The sequence below is a fragment of the Mesoplodon densirostris genome, chromosome 12 (genome assembly GCF_025265405.1).
Source record: "Mesoplodon densirostris isolate mMesDen1 chromosome 12, mMesDen1 primary haplotype, whole genome shotgun sequence".
NCBI classification, from domain to species: Eukaryota; Metazoa; Chordata; class Mammalia; order Artiodactyla; family Ziphiidae; genus Mesoplodon; species Mesoplodon densirostris.
This window is the reverse complement of record NC_082672.1, coordinates 82330682-82353649: the sequence shown is the minus strand read 5'-3', so window position 1 is coordinate 82353649 and position 22968 is coordinate 82330682. Positions and strand designations below refer to the sequence as shown.

Sequence of the window (22968 nt, the reverse complement as noted above, 5' to 3'; positions counted from 1 at the left end):
ATAAAGAAGATGTGACACATATATACAATGGAATATTACTCAGCCATAAAAGGAAACAAAACTGAGTTATTTGTAGTGAGGTGGATGGACCTAGTGTCTGTCATACAGAGTGAAGTAAGTTCGAAAGAGAAAAACAAATACCGTATGCTAACACATATATATGGAATCTAAAAATAAAAGGGTTCTGATGAACCTAGGGGAAGGACAGGAATAACGACGCAGATGTAGAGAATGGACTTGAGGACACAGGGAGGGGGAAGGGTAAGCTGGGACGACGAAGTGAGAGAGTAGCATTGACTATGCTGGTATATACACTACCAAATGTAAAATAGACAGCTAGTGGGAAGCAGCTGCATTGCACAGGGAGATCAGCTTGGTGCTTTGTGACCACCTAGAGGGGTGGGATAGGGAGGGTGGGAGGGGATATGGGAATATATGTATACGTATAGCTGATTCACTTTGTTATACAGTAGAAACTAACACACCATTGTAAAGCAATTATACTCCAATAAAGATGTTAAAAAATAAATAAAATTGATTTGCCAAAATATATATATATATATATATATATATATACAGAAATGGAACACAAAACCATAATGAGATACCACTTCACACCTATTAGAATCAGAAAACCAAAAAATAACAAGCGTTGGTGGGCAGGTAGAGGAAACAGAACCCTCATACATTGCTGGTGGGGATGTGAAGTGGTGTCGCCATTATGGAAAACAGTTTGGCAATTCCTCAAAAAGTTAAACATAAAGTTATCATTGTGACCCAGAAATTCCATTCCTGGGTCTATACCCAAGAGAACTGAAAACATATGTGCACACAGAAACATGTACATGTACATAAAAGTTCATACCATTATTCATAATGATGAAAAAGTGGAAACAACCCAAATATGTATCAGCTGGTGAATAGATAAACGAAATATGGTATATTCCACAGTGGACTGTCACTCAGCCACAGAGTGGAAGCCCTGGAAGTAAAGCAGCAGCCTGGGTGGTGAATGTGATGATAGCAAGGCTGACTGCACGACTGCCTTGGTTACAAGGACTTAGAGCTGTCAACAGTGTTAAAGTGAACTGTTGCGTCACCTCACTTCCAAGGCATACTGAAAACATTGGCCACATGGACCGAACCTTAAACGTCACCCAAACAGCTAAGCTGTGAAGAACTCCTCTGGTTACTTTTGAAAAAAGAGATCCATTATACTGAACTATATCCACCAATTGCATTGACAGAAGTTAAACTGAAATGAGGCTTTACCAATAGCGTGGGACGGATTTGTTGCAAGCAACCTTGCTTTTTCTAAGCTCTCTGTTAACAGAGCCTGACTGGAGTCTCCTACTGTAGTGACAAATTTCATATGCAAATTTAAAGATCATTCCACTGATGCTTCTATTTGCAATTTTCCCAGGAGAACTATAGAAAGAATGAAATATCAATAGCTGACTGGTAATTAGTATATGTACTTAATTGCCTTCATTTATTTATTTATTTATTTTTTTGCGGTACGCGGGCCTCTCACTGTTGTGGCCTCTCCCCGTTGCGGAGCACAGGCTCCGGACGCGCAGGCTCAACGGCCATGGCTCACGGGCCCAGCCGCTCTGCGGCATGTGGGATCTTCCCGGACCGGGGCACGAACCCGTGTCCCCTGCATCGGCAGGCGGACTCTCAACCACTGCGCCACCAGGGAAGCCCAGAAGCCTCTTTTTTAATGGATTTTTTTTCTTGAAAAATCAGCATATTACATTCAAGAAATGGCCTTTGTTCAAAATAAAGCTTGCTTTGAGAAGCATTGTATTTAAAATTATACTCTCGTTAATTAAAATTTTTAAAGCTCTTGATCCTTTGTTTTAAGCTTGCTTTGTTACATAAGTTTATTTTCATTAGTTATCACCGCTTTTCTTTTTTCCTAGCTTTTTCCTAGTGTCCCTATTTCTTACAGCTCAGTGAGAGTTGGGGCAATATCTGTTACCCTATTTTGGATATTAACATTTTGGAATCAGTTTTTTTTAATAAGTGAATAGAAGGAACCACATCCTTGAAGAGAATGCTTAACAACTGTGGAAGATACCCTGGATGTATAAATGTTGAAAATTTTGTCAGGGGAGTTTTTACCATTGGAATTTTAAGTGGAGAAATTCAGTAACTCTGATGAATTATCGGTCTTATCCCACCAGAGGACAAAACTACGATCAGGAAATTCTCTTCTCTATTTGCTGCAGTTCATGTGTAGGGTTCTGCCACAGATAATGATAGATGTGACCCTACTGTGCAGAATTCTAAATGGAGTAAAATTTAAAGAGGAAATTACTCAGCTTAATACCAGAAAGAAACAAAAATCTTCAGCCACAGAAGTAGAACTGGAAGCATGCAAAATCTGAAAATAGACCACAGACTATGATGAAAAAAATTAAATCTTTTCTTAAGCACACTTAAATTTAAAATATTAACAAGTTTTGCTGGCCTGTACCATTTATGATGCTTAGATAGAATTATTACCAGATTTAAATATCAACGATAAAAATATCTTTCTACCTTTTCTGTGTTTGTAAATCTCTAACAGGTGTACCCATCTCTCTCAGGCTATAAAAAACTTTTGTTTTTATCAGAATTGGGCCATTTAGGCTTAGCACCTCAGGTTTGTGCTTAAGGAAAAATGAATAGAAGAAAGAAATTTCTGGTGGTTTTTTTTTTTTTAGTATATTTTCTTCATTTTACAGAATTTGTGATTTCCTAAAAAGCTGACTGTCTAGTCATTTCCTACAAAGAAAATAACACATTTCCAAGATAAATTCTGCTTCACATCTCGTGGTGTTTTCGTTTTGTTCAGGTGGTGATGTAAAGTGAAAGAAGAGACGGAAAAATAGAGCTCTCTCTATCACCTCACCGCCTTTGTGCTCTGCTCAAAGCATGTGCGAGCGCCCCAGGCACGTTTTTTTTTTTTAACTGCATCTTGATTTTGCATACTTTAATTTCAGAACAAAATAAACAAAAAAAAACACCACAATACACAACCTTCAAACCCCATGTCAAATGTGGAAAAGGATAGGACTTGAGGCCTTTGTATCCTGCCTTAGACAGAAGGACAAAAATAAAACCACTAGACGTCAGCAGAGGGAGCCAGGTGGGCCAGGGCCACTGGGGCTGCCTCTGGGGGAGCCGTGGGGACACTACGGAGGGAACAAAGTCTGCAGGTAGAAACTCCTCATCTACTTCTTCCATGCGAGAGGCATCCTCATCACCCTCGAGGTGGGGCATCTCAACAGGAACAGCAGCCCGGGGCTCCGGTGCCGTTACTTCATCCCCATCCGTGCCCATGCCCACCTCGATCGTGCAGTAGAGGCGGCTGGAGCAGGTCTGGGGATCCTCAAGCGAGAAGCCGGAAGAGAGCAGTACAGTTTCGAACAGCACCTAGACGGTGCTCACTTCAGAATAATTCATTAAGCTATACATTTGACTTATGTGCTTTTCTCCATCTGAATTTTATTTTATGATAAAAAATATTTTTAAAGTAAATAAATAAATGAAAACTGTCCCGTGGGGAAAATCCATAGGCTAATAGGAAGATGTCTTCTCTCACTGAAGCTACAGCCCAAGTCCCAGAATAACATTCAAGATTACCCTGAACATACTGCCCTATGGGAGCTCTGGTTCCCTCTGAGACAGGCTCTCTGGGACTGCATTGAACTGAATCCCATAATCCTTAGAAAAATCAGCCTTATCTGCTATATTATATAAAAAGTAACAGAATATTGCTATGTGTCTCCTTTGCTTTCATATGGTAGTGGATGTGTGTGTGTTTATGTTGTTTTGGTTCTTCCTCCCTCCATAATTAATTCCAGATCTTCTTATTTCTTCCAGAATGGGTTTTTATCTGCAGTCCCTTATTTAGGCTGTTGGTTATGTATGATCCTGTCTGGTCAGGCCGCTGACAATTTAAGGGCAAAATGGAATTTTTCAACTCTATGTGTTCGAAGAGTTTTTAGCCTTATAGGTAGGTAAAAATGAATCAGGTTTGGTTTTGGTTTACAATTACTTACTGTGTTTACAAGGCAAGGCAAAATAAAAATGATAATAGTAGTCATTTGTTCACATATTAAAACAATATATTTTAATGCATGTAGTGCATGTCTATACAAGATGGTTCTTTTTGAATGATGGATTTTGAGGATTAAGATTTATAATATCCTATTATCTCTACCATACTCTTGTAACTATAAAAAATGGCATGCTTTGCTGAATATCTTCCCCAGAATTTTTATTTTATTTTATTTATTTATTATTGGCTGTGTTGGGTCTTCATTGCTGTGCGTGGGCTTTCTCTAGTTGTGGCGAGCGGGGGCTACTCTTCGTTGTGGTGCGCGGGCTTCTCATTGCGGTGGCTTCTCTTGTTGCGGAGCATGGGCTCTAGGTGCACAGGCTTCAGTAGTTGTGGCTCGCGGGCTCTAGAGCGCAGGCTCAGTAGTTGTAGCACACGGGCTTAGTTGCTTCGCGGCATGTGGGATCTTCCCGGACCAGGGCTCGAACCCGTGTCCCCTGCCTTGGCAGGCAGATTCTTAACCACTGCGCCACCAGGGAAGTCCATCTTCCCCAGAATTTTAAAAATCACTTTGTTTTCAACTCTAAGTTTGCCATGAAAATAAGATTTTTAAGTGTCCATCCCTTTTCTATTTTAAATTTCAATCAAAAATGTATACTAACATCATTATATCAAATGAGGAGCTATAACTCAAAGCTGTAAATCAGAGGAAGCTTAAATACTCATGCGTTTCAGGGTCTGATTTCAGAAAAGTGAATTTTAAAACTATGCAAGACAGGGACTTCCCTGGCAGTCCAGTGGCTTCCACTGCAGGGGGCATGGGTTTGATCCCTGGTCTGGGAACTAAGATCCCACATGCCATGTGGCGTGGCCAGGAAATAAATTTAAAAAAAAAACAAAATAACAAAAACCCATGCAGGACAATTATTCGAGTAAGTAGAGACCCTCAAAGTCACTGATGACTGTACTTCAATAATTACATTGTAAAGGGACCCTGTTCAATGTAATTCTGAAAACACCTTCTGAGCACCTACAGCTAGAATGTGCTGTCCAGTCCCACTGCTTACTGACCTCGACTCTGGAGAAATTTTTCCACGTCTACAAGTGAAATAAATTCCTTTGATTTAATTGGATTTTTTCTTTTTTGACTTTCTGTAGACCTGCTCTGTCTAGTACAGTAGCCACTAGCCATATGTGGCTGTTTAAATGTAATTGAAATTTAAAAATAAGTTCCTTGGTTTCAGTATATACAAATACAACATTTCCATCATCACAGAGAGTCGTTGGATGGCACTGCTATTGACACAGAGGGAAAACAGCAGCCCACCCGTTAGGTCCCTTCCTTTCCTGTATTACTTGTATTTGATGCTTAACTGCCTGTAATAAACTCCACGTATTGTTTTCAGTTGTCAAAACCTAGATGGAGTGTTTTTCTAACTTTATCCAGCAAAGTTTATTATTTAGTTTATCTTCTTTGGTTATGTGAACTTTGAATCACATTGTGTATCAACTATTGCTTCTCTCTAGAACCATATTTTTCAGTCATTCTCTTGTTCTTTTCTTAAACATTGTAGAAGTTTGAGTCCTGGTCACACGTAGATTTAATAACATTGCATAGTGAGGGTTTTTTTTACGTTTTATAATAGTTGCATTCATCCTATATGTTTTCCAGCAAATTTTTTTTTCATGAAACTGTAATTTAAGCTGAGTCTTCTAGGCAGTATACTGTTTCTCCAGTAGATGGCAGTCATGTCAAATCTCAGATTTATACTATATTAAACAGCAAGCAAATCTTAATGCTGGGGCTTCCTTTTTTCCTTTTTATAATTTTTTAACTCCAGGAATGATTGGACCTGCAGTATTCCTGGTAGCCGCTGGATTTATTGGTTGTGATTATTCTTTGGCTGTTGCATTCCTAACCATATCAACAACACTGGGAGGCTTTTGCTCTTCTGGATTTAGCATCAACCATCTGGACATTGCTCCTTCGTGAGTACTGATATAAAGATTCGTTCTGACTGACTTTAAATTATTTTCTTTAAGTGTGGTAAAATATATAGAACATAAAATTCGCCATATTTAAGTGTATAGTTCTGTGGCATTAAGTACATCCATTCACATTATTATGCAACCATCACCATGATCCATTCCAGAACTTTTTTTATCTTCCCACACTGAAACCCTGGACCCATTAAACACTAACTCCCGTTCCCCCTCCCTCACGCCCCAGCCCCTGGCAGCTGCCATTCTACTACTTTCTGTCTCTATGCATATGACTACTCTAGGAATGACACCACACAGCTAATAAATGATAGAGCCGGAACTTCCCCCTAAAATCTTACTTTTAATCCCAGAATTCTTTCTACAGCTGTTTCTCTGGAAATATTCTTCGGGCCTGTGCCAGTTGACAAGGTAGAGGAGGGGACTATGTAAATATTTTAACCCGGGGGATTTGATGCACTTAATTTTTTTTTAAATAATGACTATGAATTTATTTTTGGAGAAGAGACCAGTGGTCTCCTGCCACCTTTCCCTTACCTCCAGTTCTTCCCACCTGGACTACCACAGAATCTTCTGATTCCTGCTAATCCTTGTCTCCCATCCCTTCAATAAATACTTCTAAATAAGCTCCAACAAACTGGTGCTCACAGAGCTTGAGTGGACCTTTGAAATCATTCTAATCCAGTCTCTCGTTTTATATAAGAAGTCCAGGAAGGCTCCATAGCATCGGATATGCTTAACTCTGGGCGGAGTCCTGTCTGCCGTTCCTACAGGGGCTCATTCTCAGCCTGTGGTCCACTGCCTTTTCCTCTCCATCCATCTGAATCCTTTCCAGTTCACATCCCAGTTCTTCATTAAGCCTTTCCAGGCCATTGTGCTTTTATCTCTTCCTTTTCTCAATTTACAATTTGATGCTGGATACCATACCTTAACTTGTAATTATTTATAAATGTAACTCTTCTCTTTCTTACCTCCCCAATTTGCATGTAAGCGTCCTCAGACTGAGACATCCTATATATCCATATCACAGCTTCTGCAGGAGAGGCACCCCCAGTCCATACTTGCTGAGTGGTTGATTTATCTGATCATACTAAGCAAATAGGAGCTTCAGTGCTACATACCCTTAACAGTGGGGAACCAAAGAAAGAAAACCAGCAACACTTGTGTATTGGGCCAAGAAACCATTTGAAACAAAAGGTAGCCTAAGCAAAAGCTCTAGGGCTATCATCTCTGAGAGTTCAGGGCCCAAGTCTGTGTTATTAACCCCAGCAGTACCAGCACCTGGCCCTGTGCTGGGCCATGGTCAGTGCTCAGTCAATCAATTACATGAATGGAAGAATGAAAATAGACTTTCATATTCAGTACCATGTCAAAATTCTTTCTAAAAAGCTATTTGTGTTGACCTTACTGTGTGTCAGTCAACACTTTTCTTTAAAGCTCTTTCTTATGAGAAATAAGAAATAAGGGAAGAATTTTTGTGAAATTTACAAGCTAGAAAATGTTTGTTAACTATACATATTGGTGAGTTAAGAACTGAAGGAGTTTTGGACTTCCCTGGCTGTCCAGTGGTTAAGACTCTGTGCTTGTAATGCAGGGGCATGGGTTCAATCCCTGGTCAAGGAACTAAAATCCCATATGCCGTGCAGCACAGCCAAAAAAAAAAGAAGAAGAATTGACAGAGTTTAACATAAGGAAAGAGAAGAAGAAAAGTAAATTAACTTGAAAAGTAAATTAATTAATTTAAAAATAAAAAGTAAATTAATTTAATTTACTTGGAAAGTAAAGTAATCTCAAGAAAACTTTGTTAAACGTAGTGAACGTTTGAAAGATTGGATACAAACGTAACTGAAATAATAAAGTGCCCATTGAAGTGGAAGGAGTAAAGACGTAAGATGCCATTTCAGTGGGGACCAGGGCGAGCCCACTGCCCTGAACACATCTCTGCTCGGGCTCGAGACTTGGGCTTAAGATTTACAAAGTACAGAAAAGGATTCAAGGAATAGGAAATAATTAAAGGACTGTTCCTTTACGCTACTGATTAGAAAAGGAATCTGGAAAGGCTTTCCCTTGAAATAAGTTAAACAAATGACATTGTTTTTATAAACTATAAGTGTGTGGTTTATAGAATCATAGAAAGTTAGAACTGGGAAGGATTTAGAGTATTCTTGTCTCTTACTATGCCGACCGTGGTCCATGGAGCAGCATCGTTGTGCAAAATGCAGAGCCTCAGGCATCTCCCCAGACTTACCGAACTAGAATCTGCATCTTTAGATCCTCAGGGATCTAAGGGATCCTTTAGATCCCTTGTACCTTTGAGCATGAGACCCTGGTCTGGTCCGGTCCTCTGATGCATACAAGCGTTTATAGAGTAGCTGCTATACCTTCAGTCCTCTACGTGGTGCTACGGAAAATAAAACCCAGCTCCTGCTCGTAAGGAGATTAGTCTAGTTAGGAAAGAAACAATAAAAAATAAACAATTGTAATGTATTATGATGATAATTAATTCTTTCAAAATGTAATTATCAAATGCCTACCAGGTACCAGCCACAACAGCACAACTGTGGCCTGTGGAGCTCTTAGTCTAGAGTGGTGGACGTGAATGAAATAAAAACCAACTTTTTGAAGAGAAAGTTGAGAGAATATAGTAGGGGGATATAATGCAGATCAAGGAGCCAGGGAAGGTCTCTCTGAGGAAGTGATATCTAAGCTAAAGCCTGAAGAATGAGTAAGAAGTTAGGCAAAAAGGAAGTAGTATTCCCGAAAGAGGAATTTACACGACAGGAAGAAGAAACTGGTGTGTGTTTTAGTCAGCTTGGACTGCCAGAACAAAATACCATAGACTGGGGACCTTAATCAACAGAAATTTTCTCACAGTTCTAGAGGCTAGAATTCCAAGATCAAGGTGCCAACACAATTGTTTTCTGGTGAGGACTCTTCCTGGTTTGCAGAAGAGCTGACCCCTTGCTGTGTGCTCACACGGCCTTTCTTCAGGTATGCGTGCATGGGTGTGTGCAGAGAGGGAGAGAGCTCTGGTGTCTCTTACTCTTCTTATAAGGGCACCAGCCCTGTCCGATTAGGGCCCCACCCTTATGATCTCATTTAACCTTTATCACCTCCTAAAGACCCTGTCTCCAAATGCAATCACACTGAGGGTGAGGGCTTCAACATATGAATTTTGGAAGCATGCATTCAGTCCATAACAGTGTATTTCACGTAACTGAGAGAAGGTCATTTGTGGCTGAGATGCAGGGAAGAAAGCCACTGGGGAGTAAGCAGGAGCCTATAGTAAGCGTTTTATATTGTATCCAAAGCAAGTAAGAAGTGACATTCTCTGTATTTTAAGGTCACTCTATGAGGACGAATACAAGTAGAGAAAGCCAATTAGGAGGCTATTGCAGTAATCCATATAGGAGGTGATGATGGCCTGGGATGGGGAGAGGAGATGTAAAGAAGTAGATAGATTTGAGATCTTTGTGATTACAGTAGGTGGGACTTGACAGTAGATTCGACCTGAAGAGTGAGGAAGATACCAGGGATGATGATTTCCATGTATTCTGCATGGGCAGACAGTTGTGCCACTTACTGTAACTGGGATGTCTGGAGGAAGAAGAGTCTTGGGGTAAGATAAAACTTTCACAGGTTAGGGCTTCCCTTGTGGCACAGTGGTTGAGAGTCCACCTGCCGATGCAGGGGACGCGGGTTCGTGCCCCGGTCCGGGAGGATCCCGCGTGCCACAGAGCGGCTGGGCCCGTGAGCCATGGCCGCTGAGCCTGCGCATCCGGAGCCTGTGCTCCGCAACGGGAGAGGCCACAACAGTGAGAGGCCCGCATACCGCAAAAAAAAAAAAAAAAAAAAAAAAAATTCACAGGTTAAATTTTTTTTTAATATTTATTTATTTAGCTGCTCTGGGTCTTAGCTGCAGCATGTGGGATCTTCACTGCAGCATGCGGGATCTTTAGTTGAGGCATGCAGGATCTAGTTCCCCGACCCGGGATCGAACCCAGGCCCCCTGCATTGCAAGCGCAGAGTCTTAACCACTGGACCAGCACGGAAGTCTCTTAAATTTTAGATATTTGTGAAAAACGTTTAGAAAATAGTAGTTGTAGGCAGTTTGACATTTGGATCTGGAACTCAGAAAATCAGTCTGACCAGAAATGAAAATTAGGGAATAGTAACCCACATTTCAGAGTTTTTAAAGACAAGGATTGCCTGGTGAGAGAGAGTAGAATGACAAGGTAAGTGATCCCCAGGACTGGAGCTTGACAGACATGTAGAGACCAGAAAGAGGGGAAGTAACCAGGAAAGGAGACCGAAAAGGAGCAACCAGGGACATAGAAGGAAAATCAAGAATGTGGCGTCAAGGAAGCCAAGACTATCCGGTCTTCAATTCAAGAATGAGAGCTGAACAAGAGATAAAGATGTAGGAGTGGTCAACATATGAGTAGTAGATGAAACCGTGGGATTGGATAAAATTACTCAGTAAATTGTGACAAGAACCTTGGGAATCCATTAAGAGAAAGAAGAGCCTGATGCAAAGGTAACTGAGAAGAGGGCTTCCCTGGTGGCACAGTGGTTAAGAATCTGCCTTCCAGTGCAGGGGACACAGGTTCGAGCCCTGGTCCAGGAAGACCCCACATTGCGTGGAGCAACTAAGCCCGTGCACCACAACTACTGAGCCTGCGCTCTAGAGCCCATGTGCCACAACTACTGAAGCCCACACGCCACAACTACTGAATCCTGTGCGCCTAGAGCCCGTGCTCCTCAACAAGAGAAGCCACCGCAATGAGAAGCCCGCGTACCGCAACGAGGAGTAGTTGCTTGCCGCAACGAGAGAAAGTCCACACGCAGCAAGGAAGACCCAATGCAGACAAAAGTAAAATAAACTTATTTAAAAAAAAAGACTTACATTTTCATTATAAAAAAAAAGAAGATAACTGAGAAGAAGCAACAGGAGAAGGATAAGGAAAAATAAGTAGAGATTAGGATCCCCAAAGGGAAAGCTTGATCAACAATGTCAGATGCCCCAGAGAAGTCAAGTAAAATAAGAATGAACGTGTTCCTTGGATTGGACAACCACATGGAGAAGTTCATTAAAGATCTTGGTGACAGTGCTTCCATGGAGGAAGGAGAAGGAAGCTAGGCTGAAGACAGCATACAGCAGTGGTTTCAAAGTGTGATCCTTAACCCATCCACATCAAAATCATCAGCAGTGCTTGCTGAAAACAAAGCAGAATTGTTGATCACAGAACTAGGAATCTGCATTTTGTTGCCCCTCCATGTTGTCCTCATGGACATTAAAATTTGAGAACCATTGCCAATAAACAGCTATTTTAAAACTATTAACCATGAAGGGAAGGAAAAAAGCTAAAGATGGACACATGCTGGTGGAGGATTTTGAGACCTAAGTATGTTAATATGCTGAGAAAAGAAGGCCAATAAAGGATGAGAGATTAAAAGTTAAAAGAAAGAAGTAAAAATGACAGGCTGGTAGAACGCAGGAAGGAATGACATCCAGTGCCCAGTGGAAGGGATGAGCTTTCAACTGAGAAAAGAAGGAAAGCAGTAAGATGGGTTCAGTTGAAGAAAAGTTTTCAGGTGAGTTGAGAAGCCAAGGATTGTGGTTTTAAAATACCTCCATGGGGGCTTCCCTCGTGGCACAGTGGTTAAGAGTCCACCTGCCGATGCACGAGACACGGGTTCATGCCCCGGTCTGGGAAGATCCCACATGCCACAGAGTGGCTGGGCCCGGGAGCCATGGCTGCTGAGCCTGCGCGTCCGGAGCCTGTGCTCCGCAATGGGAGAGGCCACAACAGTGAGAGGCCCGCGTACCAAAAAAAAAAAAAAAAAAGTAGAGTAAAAGACTTGAGAATGATAAAAGTTCAAAATAGCTGCTGAGAAAAATAGTCACTAAGAACTCACAGAAGGGATCTGGGGCATCGATGAGAATCAGCTGAAGCTGGAGAGGAGTCGTGTGCTCTCCCTAGTTTACAAGGTGGTTTTTCCTTTGAGTGCTATTCAGCAGCCCAAGTGTAGGACTGAAAATGTGCCGTTGAATTGATCTAGGCTTGAGATTTTAACACGCTGAGTCAAAGGGATCTGGGAATTGGGAGTTTTGGCACAAAAGAGGCCCAGGCTGTGTTATCTCTCAGACACTTTTAGTTGAAGGAATGGAAATCCTAATTCAAGCTGGCTAAACATCATAATCTATTAGTGTCAAGTCCAGAGACGGTAGGCTTCAAGCAGGAGTTGATATCCAGCTGTCCACTAATCTTACCCAAGGCTCGTTTCTTTTCCACTCTCTACTCTGCCTTTCATACCAGTCTTATCCTAAGGCTGGATCTGTGTATAAAATCGTACAGTGAAATGATTGCCAGTAACAACGAGGGTTACATGCTTCTTCATTCACATCAAGCAAGAAAGAAAATGATCTTTTCCTCTTTCCATCATGGAAATACAGGCTTCATTTGGAACCAGACTGAGTCACATAGCCACGCCTGAACCAACCCCCATGGCCAAGGGAATGGCAAATGCCATAGACTTCAGGACAATCAGCACCCGCCCCTAAAGTTAGAGGTGAAGGAGTCAGTGCCCCTAAGCCTCATGGGAATGGATGCCGAGGGAGCCATTGGTGACGTCCACACAACACGTGAAGATGTGAACACAAAGGAAAGAACTCATTTGGAAGATGAAGAAACTCAGGCACAGAGGAGCTGTGTGACTTGCAGAGTCACAGTTAGCGAACGGCAGACCGAAGGCTTGAATCCAGGTCTTCCAGCTCTGTGGTCCTGGGATCTTTCTGCTACATCACGGTGCCTCTCACTGACTTATTTACAAGATCTTAAACATTGGTCATTGAAGGGGCTCTAGCAGTTAGTTTGAAAACTCAGGAAACAGAACTCATTGCAGAGAACAGATACGGACTTTGGTTGCCTCAGGTAATGAGATTTTATTATAAAGCTAAGTAACGAAAGACGGGAAATAAAACATAAAAATAAGGAATGTAAAAGCGGCTAAGCAGCCACCCAGCCAGAAGGAGGGTGGTAAGCCACACACCCCATTTCATGAAGCTGCAGTGTAGTCTGGGACTGATCAGGTGCCTGAAGTCTGTCAGAGCTCTGGAATCTGGCAAGGGCCCCACTATGCTCTCTCAAACTGGCCGTGAAGGAAAACGGGATCATTAAATAGAAACTGGAGCTATTGTCAAAAGAAGATGAAAATGCATGCCAGGGCTTCCCTGGTGGCACAGTGGTTGGGAGTCTGCCTGACAGTGCACTGCGCCACCAGGGAACTCCTTACCCACTCTTTTTTTTTTTTTTTTTTTGCGGTACACGGGCCTCTCACTGTTGTGGCCTCTCCCGTTCGGAGCACAGGCTCCGGACGCGCAGGCTCAGCGGCCATGGCTCACGGGCCCAGCCGCTCCACGGCACGTGGGATCTTCCCGGACCGGGGCACGAACCTGTGTCCCCTGCATTGGCAGGCAGACCCCCAACCACTGCGCCACCAGGGAAGCCCCCCCCGCTCTATTTTAGATTCTTTTCCCATATAGGTCTTTACAGAGTACTGAGTAGAGTTCCCTGTGCTATACAGTAGGTCCTTATTAGTTATCTATTTATATATAGTAGTGTGTATCTGTCAATCCCAATCTCCTAATTTATCCCTCCTCCTCCCTTACCCCCTGGCAACCATAAGTTTGTTTTCTACATCTGTGACTCTATTTCTGTTTTGTAAATAGTTTGTACCATTTTTTTTAGATTCCACATATAAGCGATATATGATATTTGTCTTTCTGGGTCTGACTTACTTCACTCAGTATGACAATCTCTAGGTCCATCCATGTTGCTGCAAATGGCATTATTTCATTCTATTTTATGGCTGATTAACATTTCATTGTATATATATACCACATCTTCTTTATCCATTCCTCTGTTGATGGACATTTTATATATCTGTAATGCTGCCTTATTGAAAACAGTCATCACTGAATTCAATCTGTAGGAAAGATCAGTTTTCTCTTGCTTAGTTTTTCACCACAAGCCCCAGCATTATAGATATAACATCCCAGTATTAAGTACGGATTTGGAATCAGGCAAATTGGGTAACACTTTATAGTCTCTCTTTCTTACCTATAGAATGAAGATAATCATCCCTACCTCTTGGGGTTCATTTTACTATTAAAGTGGGATAAATTATATAAAATACTTAGAACCCTGCCTGACATAAGGTTTTTCAGTAGGCAGTCAGTATTCCTCTTAGCATATAAATATGTCTACATGGTATTTTCTAAGCCTTTTCTTCTGTAGACTAAAATGGATATTTTCTATGGATAATTTTGTTGCCCAGATTCAAGGGATTTGGATAGATTTTTAACCATTAATCCCACAGAAGTCTAGGACTCCAATAGCACGGAACCCAAACTGAGTCCATACAGCATGTTCTTTTTTTCCAGGCTCTCATCAATCTTTCATGGCCTTTCCTGGCCAAGTGTAATATAAATACTTGAATGAGCTTCTTGGTGCTGACATTTAGAATTTCACAGCATCCATCTGCACTTAATATCTGTCACTGAAAAGGCCTGGCAACATTGCAGTCACTTCCTCCTACTGCCAAGGTGTTAATGGTTTAAAAAAAAAAAAAAAAGGACAAGTTCTGCCAAGCTTGGTTAATTTAAGATCAGCTCCCTAAAGGGCATAAGCCAAAAAGATCTGTGCCACGTGGTTTTGTTATTGTACCCTGTATACACGAGTTTTCAACATAAAAATTTGTGATGTTTGTAGATAACTGAATTAGGTTAAGCAGGATATTTTATTTAGGCACTGTGTCAATCAACTCAGGATGCCATACAACATACCACGTGGCTGAGTAGCTTAAAAAACATAAATTGAGGGCTTCCCGGGTGGCGCAATGGTTGAGAGTCCGCCTGCCGATGCAGGGGACGCGAGTTCGTGCCCCGGTCCGGGAAGATCCCACATGCCATGGAGCGGCTGGGCCCGTGAGCCATGGCCGCTGAGCCTGCGCGTCCGGAGCCTGTGCTCCGCGACGGGAGAGGCCACAACAGTGAGAGGCCCGCGTACCACAAAAAAAAAAAAAAAAATTGATTTTCTCACAGTTCTGGAGGCTAGAAGTCTGTGGTCAGGGTGCCAGCAGGGTTAGGTTCTGGTGAAGCCTCTCTTCCTGGTTTGCAGACAGTCACCTTTTCACTGCATCCTCACGCGTGGCCTTTCTTCCATATGTGCTCACAGAGACAGAGAGCGCGATCTCTCTTTCTTCCTCTTCTTGTCGGGCCACCAATCCGATTAGGTTGGGACCCTACCTTTATGGCCTCATTTAACCTTAATTAATTCCTAAAAGCCCTGTCTCCAGATACAGTCACATTGCAGGTATGGGCTGGGGGAGGACACAGTTCAGTCCACTGCAGGCACTCTTCCATGTCTAAAATGGGGAGAGCAATTTCAGATAAGTAGTCTGCAGCCAAGGTACTGAGGCTCCTAAACCCCAATAGAAATAGTATTAGCCCACAGCAAGACTATATGGTCTAATAAACATCAAGTTTCTTTAATTTTGACCCCAATTTTATAATACTGATTATCTCATTAAACAATTAAAAGCTCTAATTGGACTTTGAACATACCTAGGTGACTTTTATGAAAAATAAGTTAATAAATGCCATTTACTTGCTTAACTAATTTTTTTTTAATAAATTTATTTATTTTTGGCTGCCTTGGGTCCCCATTGCTGCACGCGGGCTTTCTCTAGTTGTGGCAAGCGGGGGCTACTCTTCGTTGCGGTGCATGGGCTTCTCATTGTGGTGGCTTCTATTGTTGCGGAGCACAGGCTCTAGGTGCACGGGCTTCAGTAGTTGTGGCTCGCGGGCTCAGTAGTTGTGGCTCGTGGGCTCTAGAGCACAGGCTCAGTAGTTGTGGTGCACGGGCTTAGTTGCTCTGCGGCATGTGGGATCTTCCCGGACAAGGGCCCAAACCCGTGTACCCTGCATTGGCAGGTGGATTCCCAACCACTGTGCCACCAGGGAAGTCCCTGCTTAACTAGTTTTTAACTCCACCACCACCATTAAGTTTTCTTGCTAAAAATATCAAACCTAAATCTAATGAACCCTTTAGGATCTCGAGTCTAGATACTACCAGTGTGCAGGAAATACAGGGGATATAACTCTATGTCAAATGACGCCTCAGTCTACAAACTCCAGAATGTAGGGCCATCTACAGGACAAAATCCCAGGTTCTTCAATTGACACACACAACTATCGATACACACAACTTAAATAATGTTCAGCAACCCTAGCATGTAATCCAAAATGTTGCATACTGTATAACCCTTTGGAGCCAAAGCGCAGAAGGGGTGCTGGTCTCTGTGGGACAAGCTCCAGCAGTCATTGCATTGCAGCCTCACAGGACCACGCGTGGGCCTGAACACCTGCGGGTCACACGCACTTCTGTGGTCAGCATATATTGAATGAGCATAGATGTTGCACTGGCTACCGGAAATAATAAAGAGGAATAAAACATGAGTTTTCAGGGAGACTATGGAGTCAGAATTAGCAAACTTGAATTAGGGAACAAGTACCTCTTAAAACACAAAGTACTAGCTTTGAGGACAGTGAAGATTCGGAAAAGACAGAGTTCAAAATTCATGTTTGTCATACACTACAATATATATAAACCCAACTTGTCTATTTCTGGGACAGTGTGCAAGGATTTAGCGACAAGAAAATACGTAATAAATTGAACAGGTAAGTTGTGAAATTGTGTGTTCAGTATGATCTCATTTCTGTAATATATTAAAAATATATACAGAAAAAAAATGAGGATATTTACCAAAATGTTAATGTTGATTATCTCTATATAGAAGGATTATAAGTAATTTTACTTTCTTTGTAATATTCTTTTAAAATTGTTAACAATGACCTAAATTTTGTAATCAGGAAACAAATTCTCCTTTTAACTTAAAAAAATTTAAGGCACATGAAGCTTCCTATCTAGATACAGCCTTGTATGAAAATCATATCTCAGCACTTTTCTATTTCACTGTAAAAGGGATCATTTCAATGGCTGTGTTTCTCTATATGATGTTAGAATTATTGAAACGTAAGTTTTTCACTCCCCAAATATTTAGTCCTATTTCAGTAAGACATTTCATTTAGACATAAAATTTCACAAGAATACAGCCTGGGAATGGTCTAGCTATCTATGGACAGAAGCTATTTAAATGTGTGATGCAGGGAATTCCCTGGCAGTCCAGTGGTTAGGATTCCACGCTTCCATTGCAGGGGGCACGGGTTCAATCTCTGGTTGGCGAACTAAGATCCCACAAGCTGCGCGGTGCCCCCCGCCCCCCCAAAAAATGTATAACACAATTATAAACCCCTATGAAAATGTTTCTGCAGGTATGCTGGTATCCTCCTGGGCATCACAAATACATTTGCCACTATACCTGGAATGATTGGGCCCATCATTGCTAGAAGTCTGACCCCTGAGGTAAGTAGATAATTTGCCTATAAACTGAAAAGCTCTAAACAGTTCATTTGAAGCTGCACATCTGTGTCAAAGTTGAGTATATTTTAATTAAGGGTAAAATTCTGAATGTCTATTCTTATGCAATTATTTACAGCAACAAAAAGCTAAATACCATAATAGGTAGGAAAGTATATTTTCAAAGAACACTTTGAATTTTAGACAGAACAACAGAACTAAGTTAAATGAAGATCTTGTAACTGAAACCACACAAGTACTTAAAAGTTGTGATATTATACCAGATAAATAACTTGTATCTTTGGTTTGAACAAATAAAAATTGGCAATGTAGAATTATTCCAGAAGTGGAACCACGAAAGTGTCAGGAAATCAGGTGAGAATGAATAGGAACAGTTGAAATAATCAAGAACGTTTAGAAGAGTAGAATACTTAGGAAGACGTATAGGTGTCTTCACATATTTGAAAGATGGTGACTTATTCTCGGTAGTTCCACAAAGCCAGGTGGAGAGAAGGTACGAGGAGACAAGAGGCAAGTTTTCTGTTTAAAGCTGTTACTGTGTGGAATGGGCTGCCCTTTGAGTTCGTGAGCCCTGAGACGGTCAAACGTATTCAACTGGCATTTCTTGAGTGCTTATTACTGTGACAGATACTAAGGATTCAAAGGCAAAATGATAAGATCCTACATTTGAGAAATTCATTATTTAGAGATTATATGTAAAAGGGCTTCCCTGGTTGCGCAGTGGTTGAGAGTCCGCCTGCCGATGCAGGGGACATGGGTCCGTGCCCCGGTCCGGGAAGATCCCACATGCCGTGGAGCGGCTGGGCCCGTGAGCCATGGCCGCTGAGCCTGCGCGTCCGGAGCCTGTGCTCCGCAGCGGGTGAGGCCACAGCAGTGAGAGGCCCGCGTACCGCAAAAAAAAAAAAAAAAAAAAATGGAGATTATATGTAATGAAAGTACAGTGTGACAAAAACTGCAGAAAAAATGTATGCTCTTGCTGTGGACACAGAGGAGGGAACAACCAGTGTGCAGGGAAGGAGCCTGGAGGAGTGAGCCAGGGTGTGAAAAGGGCTGGCATCTGGCCTGTGTCAGGGCACTGAGGCCCCAGAAACACGGCGGGCCCGAGGTTGGTGTGGCCTGAAGCAGAGACACTGAGTTATATTGTGTAAGAAATCAAATTCAGCGACCTCAAAGGCCCTTTCCAGCTCCAGTTTTCTACTGCTTAGGAAAATCTAAAGGGCTAGTGAAATGTGTTCTTCAGGAGGCTGACTTAAACCTCTAAAAGAGACTGGATTTCCTCTGTTTTGCCTCTGTGATGAAATTAACACTAATCCTTAGAATTTCAGTATATGCCTACAGATTGTCTTATTACCAGATACTCTGGCTTCAGACACAGGGGTGTTCACTGCAGGTGGCGCTCTACCATGTCTAATTCCTTACTCAAGTGCATCAGTGCCCTCCTGAGTTACCGTTGTCTCTCACTGAACAGAAAGGAATGCTGGGACCGCTCAGTATGTCCCATCACAGATGTTTACCCTTATCTTCATGGAGCACTGTGGCAACACAAGAACCCAAGTCAGCACACTACCATGAGTAATTTCATTCATGATCACTAGTCCTGGCACTTCTGCTGGGAAGATATGGACTCCTGAATCCAAGTCTTGAATGTTTGTAAAGTGGGAACTGAACTGGATTTCAGATCTGTTGTTATAGCATTTGTTTAATGTTATTTAAAAAGGCCATTATTTTTAAAAAGGAAAAACACGTTTACCTGTACAATCATAATTGCTTACAATTAAAGTTTACTGCACTTTATAATTTATAATTTATTTATTATAAATAAATAATGAAACAGGGAGTCCCTGGCAGTCCAGTGGTTAGGATTTGGCACTTTCACTGCCATGGCTCAGATTCAGTCCCTGGTCGAGGAACTGAGATCCCACAAGCTTCGCAGTGTGGCCAAATAATAATAATAATAATAATAATGATGAAATAAAGGTCAAAGTGTGTCTGAGGTTCAATTCTGTTACAGGCAAAACAGCATTCTCTAAAAACTGGTGGAGTTTTTGTTAAAAAACAAACTAGGAGCTTTGTGCGATTTCTGGTACAGTTAATTGATTTTAAGCCACCCGTTGCCTCCAGATAACGCTGAGGTATTATTTTATCCTGCACATCACACAGAGCAGCTTTTTCTTAGAATCCTAAGAAGCTGTCTTAAACCTGTCTCTCAGGTATATGATGTAATTAGTAATTACTGACCGACTTCTACTCTAGGGTGGTAACACGTTGTTAGCAAGCATATCTAAATAGTCCCTAAAGTTTAAGATGATTTCTAAGATTTTTTTTTCACCAAAATACATTCATCTCAGATAAGTATAATTAACCGCAGAGTGCTCCTTTCTTTCTCTGTGTTTTTCCTTTTTTCCTAAATAAATGACTTCATGCCAGCTTGCTGGTGCCTTTCCTTCTTCCTCATTGCCAATTCAGCTGTTTGGTTTTTCTGTTCTAACTGCTGCAAATGAAGCACTCTGGTTACATTGAAATTGTGAAAATCAAAAAAAAAAAACGTTGTTAAAGATAGTCACACGACCCAGAGATTTAGATAACTACTGGATATTTTTATACCACTGGATTACACACTGTGTCTTGTTGATCTCTTACTGACAAATCCCTTCCATGTTCTGTGTTGTGTGCCATTCAAGAGCCCTGCAGGATCTTTCAGGCCAGGCTGAATTGAACTTCAGTGTCCATCTTAACTCATCCTCACTTGATCTGCCCCTGACACCCCATACCTGAGAACTTGGGAGATGATGTGCAGGCATAATACTAATACTTTCCTAGTAACACACGAGTTGAGGACATGCCAATGTTTTATTTTTAGTAAACTTTTTTACTGAAGTGTAACATGCATTTTTTAAATGCACAAATCCTAAGTATACAAGCTGGACAGATTTTCACAAAGTTAGTACATCTGTGTGACCAGTGCCCACCCAATCAAGAAGTAGAATGTTATCTCCCTCACAAAGCCTCCAGGTAGCCCTTCCTTTCTCTTTCACCCCCACCAAGAGGAACCACTATCCTTTTTAACACCGTAGATTATTTTTGTCTGATGATGGGCTTTATATCAATGGACTCGTTCAGTGTGCACTCTTTGTGAGGCCTATCGATGTTGTTGTGGGTCATTCATTGTCATTGCTATAAGTATTCCATTGAACACATATGCCACCATCCCACTGTTGATGGACATTTGGGTTGCTTCCAGTTTTTATGAATAACGCTACTGCCATATAAAAACAATCTTGTGACACCACCTTTTTTTAAAGCAGACTACAAACAAAATCCTTTTTCATTTGCATTTTTTTCTTATTTCTCTGCAGAACACTATTGGAGAATGGCAAACTGTTTTCTGCATTGCTGCTGCTATCAACGTATTTGGTGCCATTTTCTTCACACTGTTCGCCAAAGGTGAAGTACAAAACTGGGCTGTTAGGGATCACCATGGACACAGAAACTGAAGGAACCAATAAATAATCCTGTCTCAATGTATCTTTGTTTATTATGTAACCTTACAGTGCCTTTGATATTTTAATGTGTAAGCAATCTATATACAAGGAAAAATTGTACTGTATTAAACTTTTAAGGCTTGTGATCATGAAAGGTCACTAGTTGCCAGATTAGTAAAAGTAGCTGTTTTTCATTATTAATAACACATTTGCTGGAACTTACAATTCAGGGTCACATAGCCGGCTGCAAGTCAGGCAATCTGAAATCGGGGAGTTCTACATAAAGGGATGAGCAGAAACGGACCCCTCTATACCTTTGCTTAAGCTGGATAATAATTCTCAGGTCTTGGTAAACACCTTTTTTTGTACACTTTCCTCAAAAAAATTATTTGTCATCAACATTCCCTGACACTTAGTTCTCAAACTTTAGCATCTCCACGGAGCTGCGAGCCACGGTATCATTCAGCCTGGCAACTTCACTGAGGGAAGCATGCCCAGGCAGCTGCCAGGCATTCCCTCTCTGGCTTCAGGGACAGTGCCCAGCACTTCCCAGAGGCAACATCCAAGACCAGGGTCAGCGCCAAGGCTTTGGATGGTGTCATTCCCCTGGGGCTGTTACCGAGTGGATGAAGCCCTGAGCCGGCAGGGACAGCGCAGTCCACAGCCATGGCTTCCATGCCCCTCACACTGGAATACTGACTGGCATGTAACCTGCAAAAGAAAGTATGATGCCCAATTAGCCACAAGTCACATCATCCCACCTTCATGTGGATCAGAGTATAAATTTTCAAGTCCTGTGTTCTGTGAGCTCCACCAGGAGAATTAAATCTTTAAAAAGCACTCTCACATGTTTTCTCTCTGTCTTACGCATAAGTGTCTGGTCGCAGCTCAAGGTTCTTACTTCCGCGGCACCTGCAGCCAGTGGGGTGACCATCTTTACTGCTGGTTTCTGAAAGCTCATTTTGCCAATTTTTCCTGGGCCATCTTCCAGTGGTTTTTGAGTGTGCTTTGAGGGCATTTATGTGGTTTAGACCTTGATTTATGTTTTGTTGTGTATGTCCAACACTACCTGTAACATCTTAACTAAAGCTATTTAATGTAATATGATGTGTACACATTTCTGTAAATGTATTTTTAAATCTGTAAATAACTTTAAGTTGCTATGGTGATTTTCCTTTTATAAATTATCAAAATAAACCTTTTTGGATTGGTTTTTTTTGGATCTGACGGCGCTGTGATACCTTCTAGTAGCCGCAGTGGCTATTTTACCTCTTCTCTGCCATCTGCCTCGACCACTGAACTACCTCCGTCCACATCTCTGCCACCGTTCCGCCGGGATACATAGGTCCTCTAAGTAATGCAGCATCAGAAACCTCTACTGCCATCAGCCTGCCCCGCCTGGCTCTGAAAAGGGTCCACTCCTCCTGCTGAAGCGTGTGCCTGCGTCACTGATCTGCCTCCTCTCACCTCCTCCAGCCCTTGCTTCAGTAACTCCTCTTCCTCAGTCTCTGCCTCTCTTGTTCTTTCCCTTCTGTCTCAAAGACACACAAGCCTTCTAGCCTTTAAAAACACAAAAATACCTAACCCTCCTGGGGGCCTGAAAACACACACATTCCCTGGTGGTCCAGTGGTTAGGACTCGGCGCTTTCAATTCCAAGGCCGGGGTTCAGTCCCCGGTTGGGGAACTAAGATCCCACAAGCCGCATGGCGCGGCACGCACACACAAAACATATGTATGTAATGTTTCTAGAATGATACTCAAGAAGCTGGAAACAGCAGTTCCTTCTAGAGAGAAAAAATAGGCAACCAGGGCTGGGACGGGGAATTCATTTTCACCTTGCCAAATGTGACAGTATAACCTATTCAAATAAAAACATCATTTAAAAAAACAAGACACTTGGGCTTCCCTGGTGGCGCAGTGGTTGAGAGT

The 22968-nt window shown here is 41.9% G+C and overlaps 1 protein-coding gene across 2 annotated transcripts in view; it reads left to right on the top strand.

Moving 5' to 3' along the window:
- SLC17A5 (solute carrier family 17 member 5) overlaps window positions 1–22200 on the top strand; it is a 46950-nt gene extending 24750 nt beyond the window's left edge. The window contains exons 8-11 of one of the 2 annotated variants that reach the window (XM_060114654.1): window positions 3874–4006; window positions 5893–6040; window positions 17451–17541; window positions 20913–22200. In XM_060114654.1, the coding sequence (XP_059970637.1) occupies window positions 3874–4006; window positions 5893–6040; window positions 17451–17541; window positions 20913–21050 (510 nt within the window). In that variant the 3' untranslated portion in view covers window positions 21051–22200. The remainder of the gene's footprint in view (window positions 1–3873; window positions 4007–5892; window positions 6041–17450; window positions 17542–20912) is intronic. The other variant, XM_060114655.1, reaches the window with a different exon arrangement.
- The last annotated feature ends 768 nt before the right edge of the window (window positions 22201–22968 follow it).